Below are 26,210 nucleotides of genomic sequence, written 5' to 3'. Positions count from 1 at the left end.
CCACCATGCTAGGGAAATCTTGCAGCTAGAGAATCCACAATGGAGCATCAGTTTTACTCAGAGGAGCAGAAAGAAACACATGTTCATGTTATAACATACATGGATACACTATAGAATTTAACGTGGACCTGGGAAAGCATTTTGTTCTTAGGATAGACTACTTCATATTAATCCCTAATCCAGGCCTTCCCTCTACCTGGTCCCCAGAGTGTATTCATCCTTCTCTCTTTTGTTAATGGAGGTATGCTAGGAAGAATTGAGAAGTAGTATCTGGAACGTTTAAAATCAGTATACATATTGTCTAAACTCAAATAGTATGTAGTCTATTTTATAGTCATTACTCCTATTAAGCACTTAATCTGTGACAGCCCTACTGTTCTAGAAACTGAGAATATTATTGCTAACAAAGGACAAAAAGCCCTTCCTTCGCGCACTTCACCTTCTACCAAAGGTGGAGTCTGTGGCATGGTAATAGAAAATAAACAAACTACTAATGTCAGAGCAAGAGTTTGACACAATATTAAGATGATACTTGGTCATGCTTGTCCCATGTTAGCGTCTGGGTGTAAGTGCCTAGGTGTAGGTCCCAGCTCCACTTCAGTTCCGGTCTCCTGCTAATGTACCCTAGAAGGCAGCAGGTAGTGCCTTAACTACTGCAGTTCCTGCCATCCACATAGGAGATCAGATTAAGTTCTGGACTCCCAGCTTCTCTGGCCTGGTCCAGCCCTGGTTGTTGCATGCATTCGGGAAGTGAAGCAGTAGATAGATAATATCGTTCTGTCTCCTTTTATCTCAAATGAGTGAGTAAATAAATAATAAAGTTATTTATTGGATGACAGTAAGCAAAGTGGAAAAAGAATTGAGTTATAGAGTCCTGGGATTGGAGGCTGGGTGGTAGTGCAGTTTTATATACTGCTTATGATAGACTTACCTAATTTAAAACAAAAACCTATTGAGAGGCAGAAAATGAGCTGTGTGAATTTCTGGAGGAAGAAATTTTCAGGTAGAAGAAAAAATTGCATGAACAAAAGCATGAAGTTTGTGTGCCACAAACTAGAGCAGCCTGCAGTGGATATAGAAGAGCTAGCAAGGAGAATGGTAGGCATGACTTCAGAGAGGTGATAGGGGTCAGATTATGGATGATTATAGCATTGGGTTTTATTCTGTATAAGATAAGTATTTATTAGGTGAACTATATTTTAAAATCACTCTGGAAGATTATTATAAGATGACTGGTTGCTATGTTGAGAACAGACTGGGCAAGATAGTTGTGAGAAGAAAGCGGTGTAGGGTTTGTGTGGGAGCACTGAAGGGACACCTGGAAAAGGCTCTGTCATATTCCACTTCTGAGATTGGAAGGTTCTGTTGTGGATAAGTAGTGGAGATGCAGAGTTTGGGTTTAGAAGAAGGTGTTGGGTACACCCTTGGGACACCAGTGTCCCATATCAGAATACCTGGTTCAAGTCCTGACTCCACTTCAAATTCAAGCTTCTTGGTAAAGCATACCATGGAAGCAACAGCTGATGACTCATGTATGTGAGCTCCTGCTACCCATGTAGGATATCAGCTTGACTTTGGCCTGGCTCTGTCCTGGCTGTTAAACACATATGGCATTAGTTCACCAAGTGGGAGACATCTAAAGTCTCTCTGCCATTCAAATTACAATAAATAAATAAACAATTTTTTAAAAGTTTGGTTTTAAACAACTTCATTTGTAAGTACGCAGCTAGATAGGTGATTACTGATTTCCCATACACAAAATAGACATGAATTAAAGCTCTTGGAAAGTAGTTTTCGCATTTGGATAGTGTCTTCCTGTTCTGGCAATGATGAGATAGTAAATTTTACAAAGAAGAAAAGAAGTTCCTTTCCTTTTTTCCTCTTCACCATCCCTCTCAGAGCAATCAGTGTCATGTTCATTCAGGCTTACTCAGTTCTTTTTTTTTTTTAAAGATTTATTTATTTTATTACAAAGCCAGATATACAGAGAGGAGGAGAGACAGAGAGGAAGATCTTCCATCCGATGTTTGACTCCCCAAGTGAGCCGCAACGGGCCGGTGCGCACCGATTCGATGCCAGGAGCCAGGAACCTCTTCCGGGTCTCCCACACAGGTGCAGGGTCCCAAAGCATTGGGCCGTCCTCGACTGCTTTCCCAGGCCACAAGCAGGGAGCTGGATGGGAAGTGGAGCTGCTGGGATTAGAACCGGCGCCCATATGGGATCCCGGGGCATTCAAGGTGAGGACTTTAGCTGCTAGGCCACGCCGCCGGGCCCGAGGCTTACTCAGTTCTAAGAGTAGTCAGCAGAACTGGCGTCATGCTCTTTCCCCCCGCCCTTGGTGATTCTTTGCCTGCAATTGTTTGGATTGCGGTCCACCACATGTGTTATTCTTCCTTATTGTATAGGTACTATTTTAGCTCCACGATTTTAAAATTCTTATTGGAGAGGTAGTTGTATAAACAGAAGGAAAAGACAGAGAAAGATCTTCTGTCGGCTGGTTCATTCCCTAATCGGCCACAATGGCTGGAGCTGAGCCAATCTGAGGGCAGGAGCTCATGCAGGTGCAGGGTCCCAAGGCTTTAGGCCGTCCTCGACTGCTTCCTCAGGCCACAAGCAGGGAGCTGGATGGGAAGGAACATCCATGTGGGATCCCATCAATTGCAAGGCAAGGATTTAGTTGCTAGGCTTACAGCACTGGGCCCTTAGCTCCATGATTTGAAATAAACAAAATCTGCACATCATCCACCCATTCCTGCTTCAGTGAGAATAAATATGCCTGTTGAGAATGCCTGACGAGAGGCTGATGGGACTAGGTGTGCTTTGAGGTGTTGTGAAGAGGGGAAAAAAAGGCATTTCATTCTGTTTGTTCAGCATCTCCCCCTTGGCTTCTTGTCACAATATTCTTTAGACAATGGGCACCAGCTAATGCAGGAACACATCGTGTGTGTTGTCCAGGCACATCGTGTGTGTTCGGAGCGAACCAAATAGTAATTTTGTACTTTAAGAGAAGTGTGCACAGTCAGTGTTATGGAGAAAAAGAGAGTTTTCAGTGGAGTTTCAACCTTGAACTGAACTATAAAGTTAAATCCGTATTTGTGAGAAGTCAAAGCCTAAGGAGAAGTTTATTAAGAACAGCATGTAAAAAGGCACAAAGCTGTGAGTTTCAGTTTGGGGAACAAGAAGCAATTTTGATGCGGTTGAAGTTAAGGAAGTCAACTGGAGAAACAAGTGCCAGACCCAAAAGAGTCCTATTTTTTTTTTTTTAAATGAACTCAGTTGTAGACAAGAGAAAAAAATCTGAGAGCTGCAAAATACCTTTTTTTAAAGAAGGGTTTGTATTTTTTAAAAAAGTGACAAAGAGGGAGAGGCACAGTGAGAAAGAGAGAGAGAGAGATCAGTCTTTATTACTTAGCTAGGAGCCAGGAACTTCATCTGGGTCTCCCATGTGGGTGGCAGGAGCCCAGGTACTTGGGGCAACTTCCCTTGCCTTCTTCCAGTACATTCAGGAAGCTGGACCAGAAGCAGAGTAGCCAGGATTTGAACCCACATGCCAGTAAAGGATTTACCCTCTGTACCACAGGGCTGGCTCTCAAAATAGAGATTTTTGAAAGCTGAATTAAATAAATATTTTAATAAGGTATACTAGCAATAAGAACCATTGAGATACTATTTTGTTAATCTTTTTTAAAATGTCTTCAAGTCTCTTTACCTTAATTGTAGTACTACATTTGGTAGAAAATTTCAAATAGACATAAAATCATTATCTTTACTTATGAAAAACTTTGAGTGAAAAGGTAAATCAGGAGCTGATGAAAGCAGGGAGTTAGTAGCCTATGGGCATACCAGCAGCCCCGCTTCCCATCCAGCTCCCTGCTTGTGGCCCGGGAAAGCAGCCAAGGATGGCCCAAAGCCTTGGGTCCCTGCACCCGACTGGGAGACCTGTAAGGGATTCAAGGCTCCTGACTTTGGATCGGCGCAGCTCCAGCTGTTGCGGCTGCTTTGGGGATTGAGCCAGTGGAAGGTCTTTCTCTCTGTATATCTGACTTTCCGATAAAAATAAATCTGTATTTAAAAAAATGGGATGCACGTCCACTGTGTAGTGTCAGGGTCCACAGCTTCCATCTGTCAGAATGGTCTTACCAGGCAGAATGGTTGAGCGCCACTGCAATAGAAGGGTGTGTCATGTGTGCACTGGTAAAGGGCTACAGTAGGAACAGTGGTTTCCCAGAAGACAAGATGTTTACAAGCTCGTTCAGATAACATTGCTCTGAATTAATTACCTATACCTCATTGACATTCCCAAGTATTTAAAAGACTCCTACTTACACTAGGTGCCAGATTTATAGACTATTCTTTAATATAGGGAGTAGCCCTGATATCTGTCTGGGAAATTTCTCCAGATGATTTTTGGTAGATGTCTTTGGTTAAAAACCACTAGCGTTATTCCCTGGGGATAAGGATTTTTTGTAGCTTATATCTCAAATGCTTTTATTAAATAGTTGAATCTATACCAAAAGGTGGGATAGGACTAGTTTATTTCAAAAGGTAATGGTATTGAATGATCACTTGTATTTTATTTGAGACTTTTATGTGACTCACCTGTAATGTACCCTCATCATTCCAGTTTTCGCTTCTTTTTTGTTTGGTTTGGTTTTTCAGGTTTACTTACTGATTTGGAGAAGGTAGCATTACAGAGAGAAGGAGAGGTGAAGATACACACGTGCTCTCTCTCTCTCTCACACACACACACATACATACACATATACACACACACATATACATATATACACACACATATACACACATATACACACACACACATATACACACATATACACACATATACACACACACACACTTTTGATGCCTTTGTTTGAAATCATTTTTAAAATTTTTTCAAGGATTTTATTTATTTTTATTGGGAAGTCAGATTTACAGAGAGGAAACTCTTCCATCCAGCTGTTCACTCCCCGACGGCCGGAGCTGAGCCTATCTGGAGCCTGGAGCCTGGAGCTTCTACTGGATCTCCCGCACATGTGCGGGGTCGCAAGCCCTTGAGCCATCCTCTCCTGCTTTCCCAGGCCACAAGCGGGGAGCTGGATGGGAAGTGGGGCAGCCAGGTCATGAACTGACACCCACATAGGATCCTGGCATGTGCAAGGCCAGGACTTCCTCCACTAGGCTACCACCCCGGGTCCCAGAGGAGTTCTTTCTGATTTTCTGCTTCATATCAAATGAACTCAGTAAATACCTTTTCCCCAAATGCCCACAGCTGGAATAAATCTTTAGAAGTAGTGTTTTTAACTAACATATTAAAGAAGGCCTATGTCCCTTCTTGCTGGCATCAGTGGCTCCAGTTGAATTCAGCAGACTCAGTCTTTTCAAGAATCCTGCCTGCTCAGCATTTTGGATTCTGAGAACCCTGCTGTCTCCGAATTTTTCACGTCCTGCTATGTGATAGGTTAGAGACTTAGGCTTGGGGTTTGTGAGGTTAAAACACAGGATACAAGGAAAGTAACTGGGTGTATTCTTCTGGGATAGAGTGAACAGAAAGACAAAGCAAGTGTGGAGGAGGAAATAAGGACACAGTTTAAAATCAGTATGATGGGGCTGACACTGTAGATTAATAGGTTAAGACTGCCTGCGATGCCAGTTCAAGTCCTGGCTGATCTACTTATAATCCAGTTCCCTGCTTATGCACCTGGAAAAGAGTCATCTGCACCCACGAGGGAGACTGAGATGAAGCTCCTGGCTTCAACTTGGCCCACAACTGGTCGTCGTGACCATCTGAGGAGTGTACCAATGAATGGCAAATTTATCTCTCCCTCCCTCTCTTCTTTATACCCCTGATTTTAATAAATAATCTTAAAAATAAAATAAAATAAGGGCTATGGGTTGATAATAAATGTAAAAAGGATATTTGGATCTCGTAGTCAAAGTTTTGAAGAACAAGTACCTATACTCTTGATATGCAGGCGTTTGCAGTAAAAGGAGGGTGAGGGAGAGCATGGTGGTAGCAGACAATCACTGTTTTTCCTTTATCTTTTCAGAGCAAAATGAGAGGGATACAGGCATAGTGACTGATCACAGAATTTGCGCAGAGAGATGTTCTCCTGCAGTGCCAAGAGCATAGATGGGAAAGGCACTACTGACAGAAACCAGTGGGAAGTGGTGGTTTAAAGCAGTTCCCTTCCTACTCTCTGATTTCACCATACATTAGTCTTATAATCTGCTGCAGTAGATTTTGCTTATTCCTGACTGTAGGCACCAGTGTTGCCCCAAATAAAGCATTTATTGTAGCTTCTCAAAAAACAGCATGCTCTGAGTTGAGCAGATCTGATAGAAAAATCACAGTCTACAGGTTTACAGTATAAGAAAACTCAATTCTTGCTTCAGGGCTGTTCCTTCTCTAATGGTCAGGCTCACCAGGATTTGACCAGCAAGCTTGTCACAGTCATAGGCCCCAGGAGAGAGTATCTGAAAAAGATAGAGGTGGTAGGTACTAGATATGGAGGAGAAAAGAATCAAGATTAGAGGGAGGCATAGTTGAGCTTCAATACTGGTCCTTTTTGTACTAGTGATGTGGTGGTGAGTGTTACCTCATCTTTCTGAGTGCCCGTTTCCTCGTCTGTAATACGAGAGGGGACTGATGTCCATCATGTTTGAGATGGCTGTAATGAGGATTAGGAATATTCTGAACAGGTGCTTAGTGAGCAGTATCTGCTACTGTAAATCATCACAGAGGTGGGAAGTAACTGAACAGATTATCCTGGGTGTAGAAGTTGTGCCTTGACGACAGCCCTGCTGGAGAAGCTGAGGCAGTGACAGTGGAGAAAGCAGGGCAGAGAGACTAGTGTGTCTTGATTTGGGGAACCTGCTCTAACTGAGAGGAGCGACGTAGGGAGGTATGTTGCTAGACACCTCACTGTGCTCTTCCTCCCACCTGGTTTCCTTTGATGCCCTCATTTTTCCCTTGTTGCTTTCCTGGTAGGTGGCTGTGAAAAACAATATTGATGTCTTCTACTTCAGCTGCCTCATCCCACTCAATGTGCTTTTTGTAGAAGATGGCAAAATGGGTAAGTGTGTCCATCCGATCCTCTGCCCTTCTCAATGTCGGGCAGGGTGTAGCCCCAGAAGTACAAGCTATTTTGAAGTCTTAAGAAACAAACAAAGAAAAAAAAGGTAAGGATAGTCTAAAGCTCTAATAATTATCCATCTGATTGAGTTATTCCTTCTCTGCCGTTGGTCTCTGAAGCAAAATGCCCGTTATTCTGAATGGTCACCTGCTATACAGGCTGCAGATTCTTAGGGTTTGCAGACAGATGAATGTGGATTAGGATTTTATCCTTGCCATTTCTTGAAAATATTTGTTTATTTGAAAGGCCAAGTTACAGAGTTTGGAAGCAGGGGGTTGGACAGTGAGGGAGGATAATGATAGAAACATGTTCCATCTGCCACTTTACTTCCTAAAAGGGCCAAAACCAGGAGCCTGAAATTCCACCTGAGCATCTGACACGGGTGACAGGGCCTCAAACACTCCAGTTAATTTCCACTGCTTTCCCAAGTGCATTAGTAGGAAACCAGATCAAAAGTGGAGCAACTGGGCCTTGAGCAGGTGGTCCTTTGGCATGCTACACAGGCAGCAGCTTAAGCTGCTGTGCTGTAGCACCCAGACACATAATGGCAAGGACCCAACTGCTGAAGCCGTCACTCGCTTCCTCCCAGGGTCTGCATTAGCACAAGACGGGAGCTCAACTTTGGCACCCCAGCTTGGGACTTGGATGTGTTAACTGCCAAGTTAAATGCTTGCCCTAGAATTCAGTAACTTTGAATAAATCATTAGTACTCCCTGGGAGATTATTGCATTGCTCTCTTCCCTTTCTTGTGAAACCACCATCTGAGAAAACTAGCTTAAATTGGTGCATATTAAATTATGTTAACACTTAATTGATTTGATTCTCACAGTGGCTGTTTGGATAAGCAGGATAGATACTCAGAGGGACCCAAATAGGAACGCAAAAGAGCTACAGCCAAGTGTTAGAATAAGCTCTTTTCTAATTTATCAGTGCCTTTGATGAAGGATTAGTTGGCTGGGTGTATAGTTCCTCTGTATCACTAAGAATGGACTGAAGGCCCAATTTGCTGCCAACTGTATTACTAGAGCCAGTATAGCAAAGAAGAAATGATGAGGGCATCAGAAACAAGAATAGTGACACTCTATGTACATCTGTTCTTCCCCTCTGCTTCCCCGTACAGAACGCCAGGTCTTCCTTGCAACATGGAAGGATATTCCCAATGAAAATGAACTTCAGTTTCAGATTAAGGAATGTCATTTAAATGCTGGTAAGTAATATCTCCAAATTCCACTTTATTTTAGCTGAAATAAATACTCGAAATGCAAGTTTTTAAAACCTCATCTTTCCACATCTCACCAGTGTATTTTTAATGGGTATATGTGAATACTTGAAATGTGCTGATGTATGATACTATATTACTTATGAGCTAACAAATTAAGGAAAAATACTAAAATGCAACTGTCTGCCCAGTTCCTGAGTAGGTGAAAGATGTGTTGATCATATTATTGTTCATCCTAAGCATCAAGTAATTAAAGTGGCATTTGAAATATGCAGTTTTATAAAAGTTGAAAGGGCCTTCTCTGTCAGTCTTTGCTATTGGAGGAAAGGTGACTGAGTTTGTATATAGAATCTTACGTTTATAATTAGACAGTGTGTCATGTTAATTAAAGCCTGATGTCTTATAACAATTTCCATATGATGATTCTAACTTTAAATCATTGTTTAAAAAGTCCCAGATTGTTTTGTCATGATTTTACCACTGGATTAGTAATACCAAAGGAGTAACTCCAAAGAAGAACAGCTGCACTCAGCCTCTGGAGCTTTGTAACCTGCAGTGTTCTGAGGAGTGCAAGGAGACCTAAGCTGTTCTGTCCTCCTGACTGAGTTCCGTGTGTGTGTGTGTCCGTCCGTCCGTCCCCTGGGTAATTAGGACAGGCTTTGGGAGTTGGATGAAAGTGAGCTGTGGTACTTGGGCAATACCTCTTTCCTTCTCCATCATTTCCTCCTCCTTGTAAGTACATTGATGGTTCTCAGCAGGATTTTCAGCACACTACCATCCTCCATTGCAGCTGGAGTTGGCCACTAGGGGAGGGCAGCAGTAAGGCAGTGGAGAAGGTAGAAGAAATCTACCTTATCTCAAATTTTCCGTGTTAAAATGGGGGCGGGGAGGAGGGCCTCTGTGTTCTATCTGTCTTCTGTATCCAGCAGAATTTCTCCATATACAGCCTTTGAACCCCAGCTGGAAATAGTGATCAGCCTCTTTCTTAAGTGGGGTGAGTCCTGTAAAAGCTCTCAGACTTCCAGGAACCTGATGTGCTGCCTAAATCCCTCAGAAATCAGAGACAGATCAGCGTCTTTGACTGTAGAAACTTCCAGCCAAAATTAGTTTCTGATAATGATTAATATCTTCTGAGCCCTTAGTTGCTTCTATGATTTACCTAGAAACGAGTAATTTGTTGATTTTCTTCATGTTGTTCCACACTCTAAGTGGAAGGCAGTGTCACTGGTTCCTGTCTTTGAGGCTCACTGCTCAGTTACCATGAACCTCACATTTTTTGAGTTCAGGATGTTGGGCAACTTTCCACAGTAGCTGTTTTTCTTCAGGAAACCCTCGGATACAGAATGCACAGTGGCTAAAGGTGAGAACCAAAGTGAATCCTATTAAAGCAGCCTCCATACACAGCCTGGAAGAGACCAGCCCCTGGATATAGTTGCCCTCGCTGTTGTGAGATGGCAGCATTTCAAATGATGCATTCCAGAGAATACTTGGTCCTCAAGAAAAAGGATGTGGGGGCTCTGGTCTCTGGTTGAAAAATGTACCTCTCTTAGAAGTTTTCTTTACAGGTTAGCACACTAAAACTGTAAGAAACCTGTTTAGTTCAGTATTAATGGAATTTGATTTAAAAACACAAAGCACTTATTTTTAAATTTTTCTGCATTTAAAAATATTTACTTATTTATTTGAGAGAACTCTCATCTTCAGATTCATTCCCAAATGCATGCAACTGCTTGGGCTAGGCCTTGGACCAGGAGCCGGAAGTTTAATCCAGATCTCCCACATGGATGACAGGAGCTCATTTACTTGAGTTATCACTGCTGCATTAACCAGAAGCAAAATTGGGGGCTGGAACCAGGAATTGAACCCAAATACTTAGATGTGGACCAAAGGAGTTTTAACCAACATCTTAAGGTGCTTGACCAAACCACTACGTACTAGTTTCTAACATCTTTTGGAACACCAGCATTCCTTGAACATTGTCTGGGAAACTGGCCAATAGAGAAAGGCCAGAATTACTAGAAAGTAGGATTGGTTTCTTTGGTTTTGTATGAAAACGTTATGCTTTCCCATAAAAGAAAATGAAAGTGTGAGTAACAGGTCTCTAGTCTGGCCTGCCAGAATAATAATCAGAAAAGATCCCTCTGCCAGGCTGAGGTTCTGAACCTTTGCTGTACCTTGGTGTATGTGTTTGTGATCTTGCCAGGGAAGAAATGCCTGGCCTTTATCCCAGTGGGGTGTGTTTGATCAGTGTAATCATGGCCTGGTGCCAGTCCCTTCTGCCCTAAGTATTCCAGATACCAACAAATCTATCTTCTCTTGTCACACTGCTCTGCAACAGTGTAGCACAAGAGCCCAAGGCCACCATCTTCCCACACTGAATCACTGCTAATCTTGCTAAGACCACTTCCTGTAATTAATCCTTTCGAGTGTTTCCTTTGACCCCACTCCCAAGTCTGTAGTGGCCTGGCCTTTACATTTCCTTCCAGCCTGAGGACTCTATTAACATGAGCATTTTCCGGTTTAGTGCCTTCTGATTCAACACCCTGGGTCTAGCCGAGAGCTAAAAATACCATCCTTTCCAGCTGATCTGCTCTAATCACAATAGCACCAGCACTTTAAATAGCTTTTCTGTGCTAGCATAGACATTCGACAGATGGAACGAATACTCAGGGCTACAAGAAGTCACGGGCTTAAGGACAGCAACCACAGAGTGAGCTTTACTTCTGCTCTGTCATCTCTTTGTAGAGAAGAAAAAAAAATCTTCCAAAGTCTTAATAATTGATTAGCTCTTAATAGAAAGGTGCATGTGTTGGGATGTTTGTGATCCCATTAGTTGTTTAACTGCTAGGAAATGCTGGGTCAGAAAGTACAAATCAATAGGACCTCCTGCTTCCTGCCATGGTTATTTCTGTCTATGTCAGAGGACCTGTGTGAATCTGGTTTGCATCTATCCGGTAAAGGTGCGTGTGTGTTAGTTCGCATCTGGGATCACTACCTTAAGTACACAAGAAGTAGGTACATCTTTAGCCATGTCCAGAAATAAATCTTTGTGACAAAAGCAGTTGTACAAACCTGATGGACTTTCAAAACTTTTTATTTACTTGTTTAATTTAATTTGAATGGCTTAAAGAGATTTCCTATCCTCTGGTTCACTGTCCAAATGACCACTGTAGCTTGGACTGGTCCAAGCCAAAGCTTGGAGCCAGGAACTCAATCCAGATCTCCCAGGTGGGTGGCAAGGACCCAACTATTGAGCATCACCTGCTATCAGTCTCCCATAATGCACATTAGGAGGAAGCTGAAGTCAGGAATAGAACAGGCATTCAAACCCAGACACTCTAATACGGGATGCAGGTGCCTCAAGCAGAACCTTATTCACTAAGCCAGATGCCTGCCCACAAACCTGTTTTCAGTTGTTATTATTTTGATGTTGGTTTTTATTCTCAAAAGCAGAGACATTTTTACAAATAGGCACTCAAGATGTAGCTATCTTCTAGCATAGTGACTAGGTAAGGATGAGGATGAGGTAAGGTAAGGATGAGGTCTGTTTCTTTGCTTGTGGTTGCCCATCCTTTGGATCATCGCAAAATGTAAACACTGGATCTGGCATTGTGGTATGGGAAGTTAAGCCACCACCTGCAATACTGGCATCCTATGTGGGTGTCACCTGTAGTCCTGGCTGTTGCACTTCTTATACAGCTTTCCACTGATGCATCTAGAAAAGCAGGAGAAAATAGTCCAAATACTTAAGCCCTTGCCACCCGTGGCAGAAACCTGGTTAAAACTCTTGGTTTCATCTTGGCCCAGCACTGGCCATTATGATCTTTAAATAAAAGTAAACTCTTTGTTTTTCAACAGTAATAGTCATTTTGAACTTGCTAATATATACCACAGCAAAGCCCCAAAATACAAATTCCCCCATTGTTAATCTGTAGTCCCAGTGCCCTCTTCCCCCTCAGTGCTGCTGGAAGAGGTATGGCCTAAGCTAAGGGAGAAAGATACAAGGAAGACCACATCCATAGCCCTTAAGAGTTCAGGCCCCAGATTGCAAGAGCCAAATGGGCAGAAGGAGACAAATGAACCAGACAGAAGTCACATCTTGAAGCAAATGTAACCATATTTAGTCATCTTTTTTTGATCTGTGCTTTGTGGGAAGATCTCAGTGTCTTGTAACTCAGATGATATCATCAGCACACACTAAAACAATTAGCATCACATTCTCCTTCTCAGAGTCTCATAACCAAGCTTCCATGGAGGGGAAAAACAGCCAAATGGAAAATGTGTTACCTTGTCAGTGAGTCCACCCCAGTCTCTCTGGAATGACTTGTTACATCTGACTCTCATGCCACTCTTTTTATCTCTTGTTTTGCTTTGTTTTAATCTGCTGCCTCCCCAGAACCCAGAAGCATCTCCCTAACTTGGCCCAAAACTGAGAACTCAATCCAGGTCTCACACATGGGTGGTAGAGACCCCACTGCTTGAGCCGTCACCTTTTGCCTATCAGGGTGTGTGTTAGCAGGAAGCTGGATTTGAGAACAGAGCCAGAATTCAAATCCCGATACTCTGCTCCCAGATGTGGGCATCCCAAATGAAGTCTTTTTTTAAAGATTTATTTATTTTTATTGTAAAGTCAGATATACAGAGAGGAGGAGAGATAGAGAGGAAGATCCTCCGTCCAATGATTCACTCCCCAAGTGAGCACAACAGCCAGAGCTGAGCCAATCTGAAGCCAGAAGCCAGGAGCCTCCTCTGGGTCTCCCACATGGGTGCAGGGTCCCAAAGCCCTGGGCCGTCCTGGACTGCTTTTCCAGGCCACATGCAGGGAGCCGGAAGGGAAGCAGGGCTGCCGGGATTAGAACTGGCACCCATATGGGATCCCGAGGCATGCAAGGTGAGGACCTTAACCACTACGCTATTGCACTGGGCCCCCCAAATGAAGTCTAAATGATTATGCAAAATACCTGTCCCCACACCATTCCCAGTCAGTACATTTAACAGAATCTGATTGTCCCACAGTCTCTAAATCCTCAAACTCAAAACTGTCATGTAAAATGTATAGAAATTGGCTCATACTTGCGTATGTTATAGAGCCTTCCCTCCATTTAGTCTTCTGGTAGAAATTATTTGACAGGAGCAGGTCTGAGTTTCTGGTCAAAATGTTTCCAAATAAAGTTGGAGCCATTTCATTTGTATGCTGCCTGGCTGGTTTTTGTCCTTGTTGTTTCGGTTTAATTTGATTTAGCTTTTGTTGCTGCTGTTGTTGTTTTTCTAATTCCAAGAGGACAGAGATAGTTCTTTCCTTAGTTTGTCTTCTGTTACAGAAGTGATCATCTTCTGAGTGTTGGAATCTGGGCCTGTATGGCTAGTCTGCAACATGTTTGTGCCACAGGGTTGCTGTTCACCAGAGGCTCCTACTCCGTATGGGTTCTGTTGTCTGTTGTCGTAGGATATGGACAAGAGCCATGAAAGCTAGCAGTGACTTTTACAACCAAAGCCAGCCGCTACATATAAAGACGATGCTTTCAAAAGTCATCCAGCTCCAGCTGGTGACATTACCTAGCAACCTAACAGCTGGAAGAGCCTTCCATTGTGGAAACCAATAGGAACCAGAACCACCTGACCACCCCAGGCACACTGAAGCCCCTCCCTCCTGTAGTGCTGCATGTAATGACCCTAATAAAGTGTCTTTGGGTTCTTCAAATAGAACCAGTTCTCAAGCTGTAGCTACTCTGCATGAGAATCATGAAAATCCAAGAGGAAAAGTCTGGTAACAGCGAGGTGTGATCAAAAATATGCAATTAATGAGGCCTTCGTGCCATCTCCCCTGAGCTGTCACTGGTTTAAATGGGGGCAAAGGTGTCAAGGCAAGCAGTGCAACTCCCCCAGGTTTTGAATACCTATAGCATTGTGTAGGCATTGATATCTCCATCGCCCAAGCCAGAGGCTTACTCAACAGAAACTGGTGTATTCCAGGATCTCCGCTCAGGGAGGACAGAAAACCACCCATCCTGGTAACCTTTTCCTAGAGAGCACAACAGACCAGGAGAGATTTTTATGTAGGGGGAATGTACTTGTCCTAAAGTAATAAGTATGAATAATTTGAATTTTCATCGGAAACACATAATAAACAGCAAAAAAGAGTTTACCATCTCTATTCTTAAAGTGTCTCTCTCTGACGTTATACAAAGATGCCAGTGACCTTTAATTCTGTAACACCGTGTCTCCTCGATGCTGTAGTCTTTGAGATAGGGCCAGAAAACCATCCTCCTCTTTGAGTTGGTGACTATGATGACTTCATTACTACCAGCAGCAACATTTGAGATTTCATAATAGTGATCACCTTTGCATAACTTCAGTCTTTTGTGGACCCTGTTTACTAATTTGGAGTTGCAGTATTCCCTAAAGGACTAAGAAATCATTTCCTTGCTTTTGAAAACAAAAATCCTTGTTGCCTGCAGATAGATGAATTTGGGCCAGCAGGATTTCTGTGCCTCTGTGCTGGTGCCTGACCCTGCTGGCTGAGGCTCAGGGGCTCACAGTGGAACAACAGTGACTCAGGAGGTAGTGGGTGACTCAGAGCTCATTAGACCCACCTGTTTCGAGGTCTCTCAGGGTAACCCCTACACTGGCATGGTTGCACCCTTTTCTGTTTTCTACCTGGGAATCGATCAGGTACTTTATGATCTTTACCTTTGCTGATGTGTGGGAGAAGTATTTTCTGAAATGTGTGTGTGCACATTTCCTCAGAGCGACTCAAGCACACTTGACTGAATAGGATGTCAGTTGAGAGGTGGCGTGATTTCTTTGAGATGTTAACTGAAGGCATTGGGCTTTGACTCTGTCCTTCTAGACACTGTCTCCAGCAAGTTGCAGAACAACAATGTTTATACGATTGCCAAGAGGAATGTGGAAGGGCAGGACATGCTGTACCAATCCCTGAAGCTCACCAATGGCATTTGGATTTTGGCTGAACTACGTATCCAGCCAGGAAACCCCAATTACACGGTAAGGCCTTGCTCGGCATGAGTGACTGGATTAGAGCAGGGGAGGAAGAACCGTTTTGTTTTGTTTTGTTTCTGTTCTTCTTAGCAGCTTGGAAGAACCTCTAAAAGTGCTCAGTCCTGAAATGTCTGAAACAAGCCGTCACTGGAGAAGCCCAACATGGCTCCAGCAGAAGGCCTTTCTGCAGTGTCTGCCCCATCCAGCAGTCACCATGCTCCTAGCAGCAGAGCTCTTACTGCTCATGGTGTTTAAGAGTTGCCCATAAAAACTTGGCATTTTCATCTTCAGTGTCATTAGTACTTAGCTGTGCATGTGATACTATAATCAACAGCTAGAGAAAGTGTTCATATAGCTAACTACAAAACATTCCTGCTCTTGTAGCTGGTGACGTAAGAACATCAGTCATAAACAGGAGTCTTTTTTCAGCAGTGCTGTGTGGCCTGAAACACTTTCACAAAAGCTGAGGCAGAATGAAACGAGCCTTTAGCCGCCTGCAAGAGGCCTTTGGTTTTGATAACTTCCTGAACTGGAGTAAAAGTCTGTCAGTACTCACAGGGCAGTGGCAGTTACATTGTTATACAGCGGAGTGATACTGTAAGCACTAGTTTGTTTTGCTGTTGTAAAGTGTGGTCTTACAATAGGATGCTGCTTGGCTTGTGCATTTTGAAAAGAAAAGGAAAACTCTTTGGCCTGGAGGAAAATAGGTTTGCTAAAAATTACTTAACTTGCAAAGTAGAGAGACAGACACAGAGAGGGAGCTGTCCATCTTGCGTCTGCTGGTTTACCCTCCCAACTGCCTGAACTGGTGAGGCTGGACCAGGCTGAAGTCAAGAGCCTGGAACTAAACCCAGGTCTCCACTGTGAATGTCGGACTCCAGCACTTACTGTCTCCCGGGGTACCTTGCAGGAAGCTGGATTGCCCTATATATTGTCCCAGACACCTTCCCTTAAGGGAGAAATGCCTGATTCCTCTGTTGTGTTTGAGACTTTTTTTGGAGCAGAGAGGAAAGTGACAAAGAAATAAGTTTCAATATAGGAAAATTGTGTGTACATCAAAAACCTGTTGAAAAAATAGAATTAAGGTGCAGGCATTTGGCACAACAGTGAAGACACTGCTTGGTATCCCCATATCCTATATCAGTGCATCTGGGTATGGGCCAGGCTTCACTTCCTTTTTTCACATGTATAGTTTTTATTTTTATTTTTCATGCTATTCACATTGTTGATCAGGATGGGAAGAATTGAGAGTTTGGGAAAATGGGGTGTGATCTTTGCTTCCAAATGTTCTGTTTCTTCTTCATGTGTCTGGGAGAAGGGATGAGATAAGCCGTACCCAACCTCCAAACTGCCCCAGTACCCGGAGATGGGGGAACGGCCGCCCGATATCAACCAGAGGTCCTGATGTGGTGCACCCTCCAAGAATTCTACTCAAGTGGTTCCCGTAGTTCTGAAATGCTGTTGATTTCGCTGATTGAAGGATGAGGGAACCCTTCCAATGTCCATTGCCCGACACAGTCAACCGTAGAGTTTCCATTCGCCCCGGTTTTTGCTGTCACTATTTGGCTGGTCTAATTGTCCAGTTTACTCTCTCCTCCTTCCTCTGCTATGGTACCAGATGTCCTCTAGGTTCCAATGGACTGCCAGATCCTCCATGTGTATCCAGGACCGCCGTCCACTGCTCCACTTTTTCCACTGAGGAGGACGAGTTTTGCAGGCAGGCCCAAGGACCCGGACAGGCAACCCAGACCCCCAGACTCCACTTAAAATTTAAGTTTGCTACTAACAGACACCCAGGGAAGAAGTAGTGATGTCTCAAGTACTAAAATCTATAATTACTTGGAAAACCTGAACTGAATTCCATGCTTTGGCCAGGCCTAGCTCCAAACCCAGCTTATTGGGGACATTTGGGGAGTGAACTAATGGATAGAAGATATCTATCTCTGTCTTTCAAATAGATAAATTGTTATTAAATTGAATTTATTTTTTTTAAAGGGAGAAAAATGGAATTAGAAGATTTTTTTTAAAGATTTATTTTTGGGCCCGGCGCCATGGCCTAGCAGCTAAAGTCCTCGCCTTGAACCCACCCCGGGATCCCATATGGGCGCCAGTTCTAATCCCAGCAGCTCCTTTTCCCATCCAGCTCCCTGTTTGTGGCCTGGGAAAGCAGTTGAGGACGGCCCAAAGCCTTGTGACCCTGCACCCGCGTGGGAGACCCAGAAGAGGCTCCTGGTTCCCAGCTTCAGATTGGCGCAGCACCGGCCATTGCAGCTGCTTTGGGAATGAATCATCTTCTCTGGCTGCAATGGCCAGAGATGAGCTGATATGAAGCCAGGAGCCAGGAACTTCCTCCAGGTCTCCCACACAGGTGCAGGGTCCCAAGACTTTGAGCCGTTCTCAACTGCTTTCCCAGGCCACAAGCAGGGAGCTGGATGGAAAGTGGAGCTGCCAGGATTAGAACTGGTGCCCATATGGGATCCTGGCATGTGCAAGGCAAGGACTTTAGCCACTAGGCCACCACACCGGGACCATTTTAAAAGATTAACTTAATATGAGAAATTTTGAAGTTCATACACATGAGGAAGGTCTTCAAAAAAATTCATGAAGAGACAAATGTTTTGCACAGCTCTTTTTTATTATTATTTAGATTTATTTATTTGAAAGGCAGAGTTACAGGGAAAGAGAAGGAGAGACAGAGATATTCTGTCTGCTGTTTTTCTCCCCAGATGGCTACAAAAGCTGAAGCTGAGCTAGGCCGAAGCTAGGAGCCAGAAGCTTCGTCCAAGTCTCCCACATTGGTGTAGGGGCCCAAACACTTGAGCCCTTCTCTGCTGTTTTCCCTGGCACTACTAGGGAACTGAATGGAAAGTGGAGCAGCCAGGACTCAAATAAGTACCTGTATGAGATGCCATTATTGCAGGTGCCAGCTTAGCCTGTTTTGTCACAATGCCAGCCCCTGGCATAGGTCTTTAATTCTTTGCTTGTAACACCTACATCCCATATTAGAATGCCTGGTCTAAGCCCTAGGAACTCTGTGTCTGATCCATCGTCCCACTAATATACTCTGGGAGGCAGACAATAGGTGATTGAGTCCCTGCCATGCATGCCAGAGACCAGGAATGAATTTCAAGCTGCTGGCATTCGGCTGGGACAGGCACTTGGAAGATCTTTGTTTGACTCTGTTTCTTTGTCTCTCTGCCTTAAAAAAATCAGAAACTAAGTATTATGACACATTGTGCAGCAGTGGGTTAACCTATTGCTTGCAACACAGAGCACCAGTTTGTTTTACTTCCAGTCAAGCTCCCTACTGGTGCATCTGGGAAGGCAATGAAAAGTGGTCCACTGTGCTTACAGCCCTTCTGCTTGTCTGGGAGGCCAGCATGGAGTTCCTGGCTTTGGCCTAGCCCAGACATGGCTGTTGTGGCCATTGGAGGAGTGAATCATTAAATGGAAGATGTCTTTATATCTCTGTTGCTCTGTCTTTCAAATAATCTTAAAAATAAATGAAGATTATGGACAAAGCTATGCATTCGTTTCAACATTTTTTAAGCCAAAATAGTTATCTTTTAGTTCTGTTGTTTCACAGACTTTCTGAAGTAGTCTCATGGACCAGGGGACTGGTATTCCGCTCAGAACTGAAGACTTGTAGTGTTTTCTCCAGCAGCCCCCTGTTGTGAACTCAGCAGCGCGTGCGTGTGTGTGTGTGTGTGTGTGAGCTGCTGAATCCCGTCTCCTAAGAAATTCCCAAGTGTTTGTGAGGTGGGAAACTCTGGGCCTCTACCTTTATCCGCCAGTCCTTTGTCTTTGCCTGAAGACTCGTCTCCCTCTCATTGACCCAGAAGGCCCTGAGAATGGAAAGCTCTTCTTTGCTGTTTGCAGGGGAGCAGGTCTATTGCTGCAGAACCAAGGCCTTGTGAAGTCTTTACGTTGACGTTGACATTTGTCTAAGTTACTCAGTTTCTACCTTTTCTATGACAAAATAGTAGTCTGCCGCCGGCTTGCCATTCACTGAAGGACATTTCTTCCCTTATTTGTTAAAAACATTTAAAAAAAAATTCAGACCATTGTAGATGCGCAGTAGGAAGAAATAATGCAGTGAGTTGTTCCCTTCAGCATCCCGAGGTATTCTCCGAAAATGACCTCTATCCATTTGACTTAGGAAAGTGTACAAAATCATGTAGGTCACGAGGTTCTTACCTCTACTTTAGAACACCTGTGGAGCTGCCTGGCTGTCTTCAGGGAGTTGCCACCTGAAAGGCTGCAGTGTCACTCTTCAGAAGCCTGTGTGCCATTCTGCATACCATGGTGGAGTTGGGAGGTGTGCCAGGCAAAACAGAGAGCTGGAAATAGGGTTAGGGCCTCAGAAGAAGGCTGAATTTTTGATGTACATACCTAAAAATGCAGATAGTGATGCTGACCTTGGAGTTGAAATGCTGTCACAGGTGTCTCTCTCTCCCTCTTCTTTCAAGAGGCACCCCACCTCCCGGTTTTCTCTCCGGAGATGCTTCCCCTTCCCTCCCTTCCCTGCTCACCTGGTCCCTTCACAAATAAACTTATCTCCGAATGGTAGAACTTCAAGTATTGTTTAAAAAAGAAGAAGTGACAACTGCAGGGCCATTTCAAAAGAGAGGAGCTCCTGAAGCGAGCAGAAGACTGAAGAGACTGCTCTGTCATCTGGAGTTAGTGCCCGTGAACTTGCCTTCCTCTTCCCCTTTGCTGAGCCCACGTGTTCCCCCAGTAGAATTTTCTACCACCTTGGCAAAGCAGAAGCTGAAGAGGAGGAAAATGAACAGGAGTTGCCTAAATAGGGAGGTTGAGAGTCCAGGAAATGCCCAAAGCTGCAACTTGGATCAAAGTAGAGAGCTATTTTCTATATATATTTATATTCTTTCTTAAAAAGATTTTATTTCAAATGTAAAGAGACTGAAAAATCTTCCATTGCTAGTTCACTCCCCAAACACCTGTATTAGTGGGGGCTGGGCCAACCAAAGCCAAGAACCAAGAATTCCTTCGAGGTTTCCCACATGGGTGGCAGGGGCCCATTTTTTAAGGTCTCATCTGCTACCTCCCAACACATTCCCAGGCAGCTGGATTGCAGAGTCAGTACTGCATCCCAGAGCTCTGAGATTTTCCCACGTGTTTGTGAGGTGGGATCACAACACCCACCCCTATATTTATTTTCTTAAATTGAATGTTGTTCTTAAATGTGATATTTTTTGTTTATCTGAATTGTACCTCTGACAAGCAAGTAAGTTTTGAAAATGGTTTGGAGGTAATATTACAAGTATAACTAAGCAACATTTTGGGATTTTTTTTTTTAATTTTTAGAGTATTTTCAGGAAATTTGGGGTTAACCACTGTCTTTCTGACTTTTCTTCCAAAGATATTGTCACCTTCTATAGTATTTAAAATTGTCCAGAGTCTCTAAAAGAGAATAAAGAGGTAAAAATATTTTAAAATGTCATAGTGTAGCTGGCTTTATGGCATGTCATATTAAGCTGCTGTGTTTGATGCCAACATCCCACATGGGTGCTAGTTCACATCCCAGTTGTTCCATTTCTGATTGCCTCCTCATGGCCTGGGAAAATGACCCAATTGCCAGGCCCACTGCCACCAACATGGGGGCCTAGATGAAGCTCCTGGCTTTGTCCTGGCTCAAACCTTGCTATTGGCAGCCACATGGGCAATGAGCCAAAGAATGGAAGATTTGTGTGACTCTCCCTATCGCTCTGTAACTCTGCCTTTTAAAATAAGAAAATTAAATAAATTGAATACAAATCATATATATAAAGACAACTTTTGTTGATATCCATCAATACATTAGCAATGATTTCAGTATTAGAAGAAACAGTGATTAGGTTTCTGTTTCTAGAATACATTTTGTGTAACTCACTGTTATATTTTATAATTTTAACCTAATATAATTAAGGGATCCAAATCTGGAAGTTAAATTTTGTCTTTGTTGATGTAAAAAGTGAAATTCTCAATATTGAACATTGAAATCTAATGTTGATGTTTAATTTGGCAGTCATTGAGACTGAAAGCTCAGTTTTTTTTTTTAATTTGTTTATTTCATTGGAAAGGTAGATTTACAGAGGGAAAGAGAGAAAGGTCTTCTTCCATCTGCTGGTTTACCCCTTAAATAGCTGCAACAGCTAGAGCTGAGCCGATCCAAAAGAGGAGTCAGCAGCAGCTTCTGGGTCTGCTATGTATATGCAGGGTCCCAAAGTTTTGGGCCATCCTCGACTGCTTTCCCAGGCCACAAGCAGGGAACTGGGTGGAAAGTGGAATAGCTGAGACATGAACCTGCGCTCACATGGGATCTGAGTGTTTGGAGGTGGAAGATTAGCCAATTGAGCCATCGCACCTGGCCCTTGTTTTCTTAGAGTACTGTCCAGTAAAGTATAGAATATAGTGAGCATGATGAGATGGCTCAGTGGCTAAATCCTTGCCTCACACATGCTGGGATCCCATATGGGCACCAGTTCATGTCCCATCTTTTCCACTTCCCATTCAGCTCCCTGCCTGCTGTGGCCTGGGAAAGCAGTAGAGGATGGCCCAAAGCCTTGAGACCCTGTACCCCATGTGGGAGACAGAGAGAAGCTCCTAACTCTTGGCTCCTAGCTTCAGATTGGCTCAGCTCCGGCCTTTGGCAGCCACTTGGGGAGTAACCAACCAGCTGATGGAAGATCTTTCTCTCTGTTAACTCCTTCTCTCTGTAGATCTGCATTTCCAGCAAAAATAAGTATATCTTAAATATTTGTTTATATGTATTTCTATTTTATTATATATATTTAATATATGATATATGAAGTGTGTGTGTGTGTATATATATATATGTATGTGTATATCAAGACTTGTGCTTTGGAAGTATGTAACTCACGCCTTTGGTTTGCTTTGCGCATCCTCCTGAAATTGGCATTGAGACAGCTGTCCTTTAGAGAAACAGACGGCTGACCCAGCCACCCATCAGTTGAGGGTTTGGTCATCTTTTGCACAACTCTTTGCATAGCATTAGAACAATTGTCTGCCCAACAATGGACTTTGATGCTGTGAGTATAGATAATTTCCTAATCTCATAGAACCACACAGAATGTAGGTAGAAACCCAGCACAACTTGACATTGGGTAAATTGGAATTCTGAGATGTACAGTCCCTGGAAACACCGTGTTTTAAGCCATTCTACTAATTAAGGACTTTATGGGTTAAGTTTTCTTGACCTGAGTGCTTGGATACCTTGGGAGTTAACCATCCTGTGTTTCTCCCTCACAGCTGTCACTGAAGTGCAGAGCTCCCGAAGTTTCTCAGTACATCTATCAGGTCTATGACAGCATTTTGAAAAACTAATAAACTGGTCCAGCAACCACAGTCACCGTGTCATCGGTACAAGCCAAGAACTCATCATAACTGGAGGAAATTTTGTTGCTGTGTAGAATCTGAACCCAGACTCACTGAGGCCACCCACCAAGGTAGTGACTAGTCTGTGCTAACCTTAGGGCACAACCTGTTGGATAGTGTTAGCTTCCTGTGACCATTTGTAACCACTGCTTCTATGGCTTCCTTCCTCTACCACCTGCTGCTACTGTCTGTCCTGATGGGCTTCTCCATGTTGTACCAATGGCTGGCTTTTTCTACACGCTCTTTTGAGTGTAGTTGGGTATTTTGTCATCAAGAGCTCATTTCAAAAGCAGAAAATGACAACAAACATTAAAGCAAGGAAAAGCGTCACTGAAACATAAGCTGCACTTTATTGTTTTATATATTTTTTACATGTGAGGACTTGAGGGAGTCATTTAAGGAGCAGAAAGTATTAAGCCAGCTGGCCGTCGTTGACCACACAGCCCTGGACAGAAACAGACAGTCTCCACCACATCCTGGGAGCATTTGTGCCAGTGGCGACCTTGTCCTCTGCACTTTGGTGTTTTTCTCCTTTCTTTTCTTTAGCCACACCTTCGTGCTTCCCCCTGGGTTGTCATCTCATTCAGCTGGTGCACGGCTGGTGAGGATGTTCTTCCTTGATTGCTGTTTGAGGGGACAGGAAAATCGGGGCCTTGGCAGGCAGAAGAGAGGAAGTGGCAGTTCCCACCTTCCTTTCCCCTGAGCAGACGCAGTCAGGGTGTGGCTGAAGGAACACGAGATGGGAAGCCCGAGCCAGAAACCAGCCCCTTCCACCCCCCAGAGTCTCTTGGGACCCATTCAGTTCCCAGTTTCATAGTTGAAACAGACTGTAGGCTAATGACTTCCCCAACCCTGTTGTCTACATAGAGATTGAAGGCCAAGAAAGCCATCCCTTCCTGCCAGGGCTGGGGGCTGGTCGGGAGCTGCGTCCCGCCCCTTGGGTTCTCCTGCCTCCAGCTGGTGTTCTTTTCTGCCCACTTTCTCCTGCCTTTGTGTGCTTGCTTTGTGGCTCTTCATCTGCTCCAAGCTGACTCTGTTGCCTCGTCCATTGGCATCAGGTGGTGATGGAGTGTTGTGTCAGTTACTTGAAGGTAAATCCAGATGTGAGAGTGAAGGAGGTGCTGATGCTGGAAGCTGGCAGGCTGCTTTCTGCGATGAAGTGAGCTTAGAGAGGTCATAGGTTCTCTGTCCCTTCAGCCCCCTCTTTTCTCACATTCCTCAGGCCCCACAGTGGCCTTGGGTCCTTCCAGAGGTCAGGCAATTCTCAGCATCTGTGGACAGATGAAGAGGACATGAGATCCCCTTCTTCACACCTGGGTGCAGCTTGTCCAGGAATGCTCTATTAGCATGGGCCTGGACGCTAGCCTGTCGCATCGCACATCCTTCTCTCCGTGGGTGCTTGCTGCGTGACCCTACTCCCAGCATTCAGTCCCCACAACAAAGATTGCTCTCAGCTGCCCCTGCTCACGCCATGGTCCAGAAGCCATGATGTTCTTCGGGAGGAGTTGTGGAAAGCAAGTGCAGGCAGCCCCACTGGGTCAGGCATAACCATACATCATCAAGTACTTGCAGAGGTTTTGGGGAGTGGCTGCCTCAAAGCCACTTCCTAACCTTGAGAATTCTAAGAGTCCCTGTGGTGGTGGGGGGGGTGGCAGGAAATGTGTCCCTCACTCCCACCCATCATGCATGTAGGAGTAAGAAGTGGCACAGAGCTCTGTGTGGGAGGTGGGTAGGCTGGCAGTGTAGGGGGTAGAAAGCAGGTTGGTGATTGAAACTCATTCCTGGAGGCACTGGCCTCAAGTAGTGATGCAGATTCATACTCCAGATGCAGTGTTCTCAGCTCAGACCAGACATAGCACCAGACAAAAGCGCAAGCACCAGGGCGAGCCAACGGAAGGACATGCCCTTAGCCCCAGAAATGAGGGTCTCCTGGCTCCCCACCCCAGCCCCACCAGTGGTGAAGTGACCTGAGACAGTCCTTGAATGCATCACTCCTGAGGAGCGGCCTCCAACCCCACCAAGCAGAGCAAGGGAAGCTTCCCTTCGGGCCGCAAGGTTGGCGAGACTAGGGGAGTGAGATGGCAGGTGCCCCTTCCCTCTGCCTCAGTGTGTCTTTGTGATGTCAGCTAGTGTCGTGCAGAGGACACGGGGAGCACACACACACCCAGAACTCTTGCTGGTCAGAGATTCCCTGAGTGTCTGTCCTCACCCAAGCGTGCCCGTGTACCTGTGTTGTGAAGCGTGGGACCCTGTGGAGAAATTGGGGAGAGGACAGGTATATATGGCCCTGAGAATGCCTATCATTCTTGTTCTTGTTGGGGTCTGTTCTTGGGGAGGGTGGGAGTGGGGGTGCTTGACCTTGTGTCTTCATCAATAAACTCTCATTTACACAAATTGAAGCTTGTGTTGTGGAGTCTGTTCCCAACTGGCCAGGCAAGGAAAGCAGCATTCGTATCTACTTTGGCAGAGCTATTTTTACTCCCCTGGCCCTCCCAGGGGCTCAGCCAGATGAAATTAAGATGGACTTGAAGAAGAACCCTGTGCCTCAGGGAAGCTCCTGCAGGCCAGGTCCCAAACCAACACTGCAGGTGGCGCATGCCCATGGAGCCTGTCCAGCTCCCCTGGCAGACGTTCCCAGGGGCACCAGCCAGAGCGGTAGCAGCTTTGTGCTGACTTGTAGGCAGCCAGGCAGAAGGGCCCTGGGGCAGGAGCATGGCAGAGGCTCCCATCAGTTCCTGTTACCCTAGATGTCCCACACATCTTTTTCAACTTCGGAAAGCCTCCCTACCCAGACCCAGAAGTTACATGTTTCCAAGCAGAAGGAACTGAGGCTGCATTAAGCAGGCTTCTTGGGGAGTTCAAATCTACTTGCCTGGGTTTGTGTTGCAGGCCTTACTCTTGAACTGACTGCGTAGGGCACAGGACCCAGCACCAAGATGCCTTTGCACAAACCCCGCACCTTCCCAATAAAGCGCCTGACATGGTACCGGGCACTTAGTAGTTGCTCAGAAACGGTAGCTGCTTGTATTACCTGGGGTCCAGACACCACAGATGAACTGTGGAAGCTTGGAATTTCTGCTACTAGGGACACCTTAGCTGTCTCCGTCCTGCTGGGCTGTGCTTAGTCTAACTACCAGGAGTATCAGCTGGGGAGCAGTGGGATCCTTGTCTTCATGGAGGATCCAGTGAGGGATCCAGAGAGACTGTTGTGGGATCTAGCTGGGCTCAGCAGTTGAGAATGCTGTTGGTGTGGGCCAGGATCTCAGGGAGAGGCCTTCACCTCCTGGGCACCCAATATTGCTGAAGCGCCTGCATGGCCTATTGCTGGTTCTTTGGAACCAGACAGGGCTAGGGCCTGGGGCAGGATGCTCCCTTAGGAGACTTTGAAAGGCACAGAGAGAATTCTCATCTATTGATTCCCTCCCCAAATGTCCACACTCAGCCAGGCTGGACCCAGG

At 44.7% G+C, this 26,210-nt stretch overlaps 1 protein-coding gene across 3 annotated transcripts in view; it reads left to right on the top strand.

Annotated features, from left to right (window-relative positions):
• The window catches only part of AP2B1 (adaptor related protein complex 2 subunit beta 1), a 111,866-nt gene extending 88,773 nt beyond the window's left edge, over positions 1 to 23,093 (top strand). For all 3 annotated transcript variants that reach the window (XM_058675406.1, XM_058675403.1, XM_058675404.1), the window contains 4 exons: positions 6,992 to 7,076; positions 8,257 to 8,343; positions 15,206 to 15,360; positions 22,627 to 23,093. In XM_058675406.1, the coding sequence (XP_058531389.1) occupies positions 6,992 to 7,076; positions 8,257 to 8,343; positions 15,206 to 15,360; positions 22,627 to 22,701 (402 nt within the window). In that variant the 3' untranslated portion in view covers positions 22,702 to 23,093. The remainder of the gene's footprint in view (positions 1 to 6,991; positions 7,077 to 8,256; positions 8,344 to 15,205; positions 15,361 to 22,626) is intronic.
• Positions 23,094 to 26,210: the final 3,117 nt, after the last annotated feature.

This window comes from Ochotona princeps, chromosome 17, assembly GCF_030435755.1.
Source record: "Ochotona princeps isolate mOchPri1 chromosome 17, mOchPri1.hap1, whole genome shotgun sequence".
Classification (NCBI taxonomy): Eukaryota; Metazoa; Chordata; class Mammalia; order Lagomorpha; family Ochotonidae; genus Ochotona; species Ochotona princeps.
Note: the sequence above shows the minus strand (reverse complement) of the source record. Positions and strands in the feature narration are given on the sequence as shown.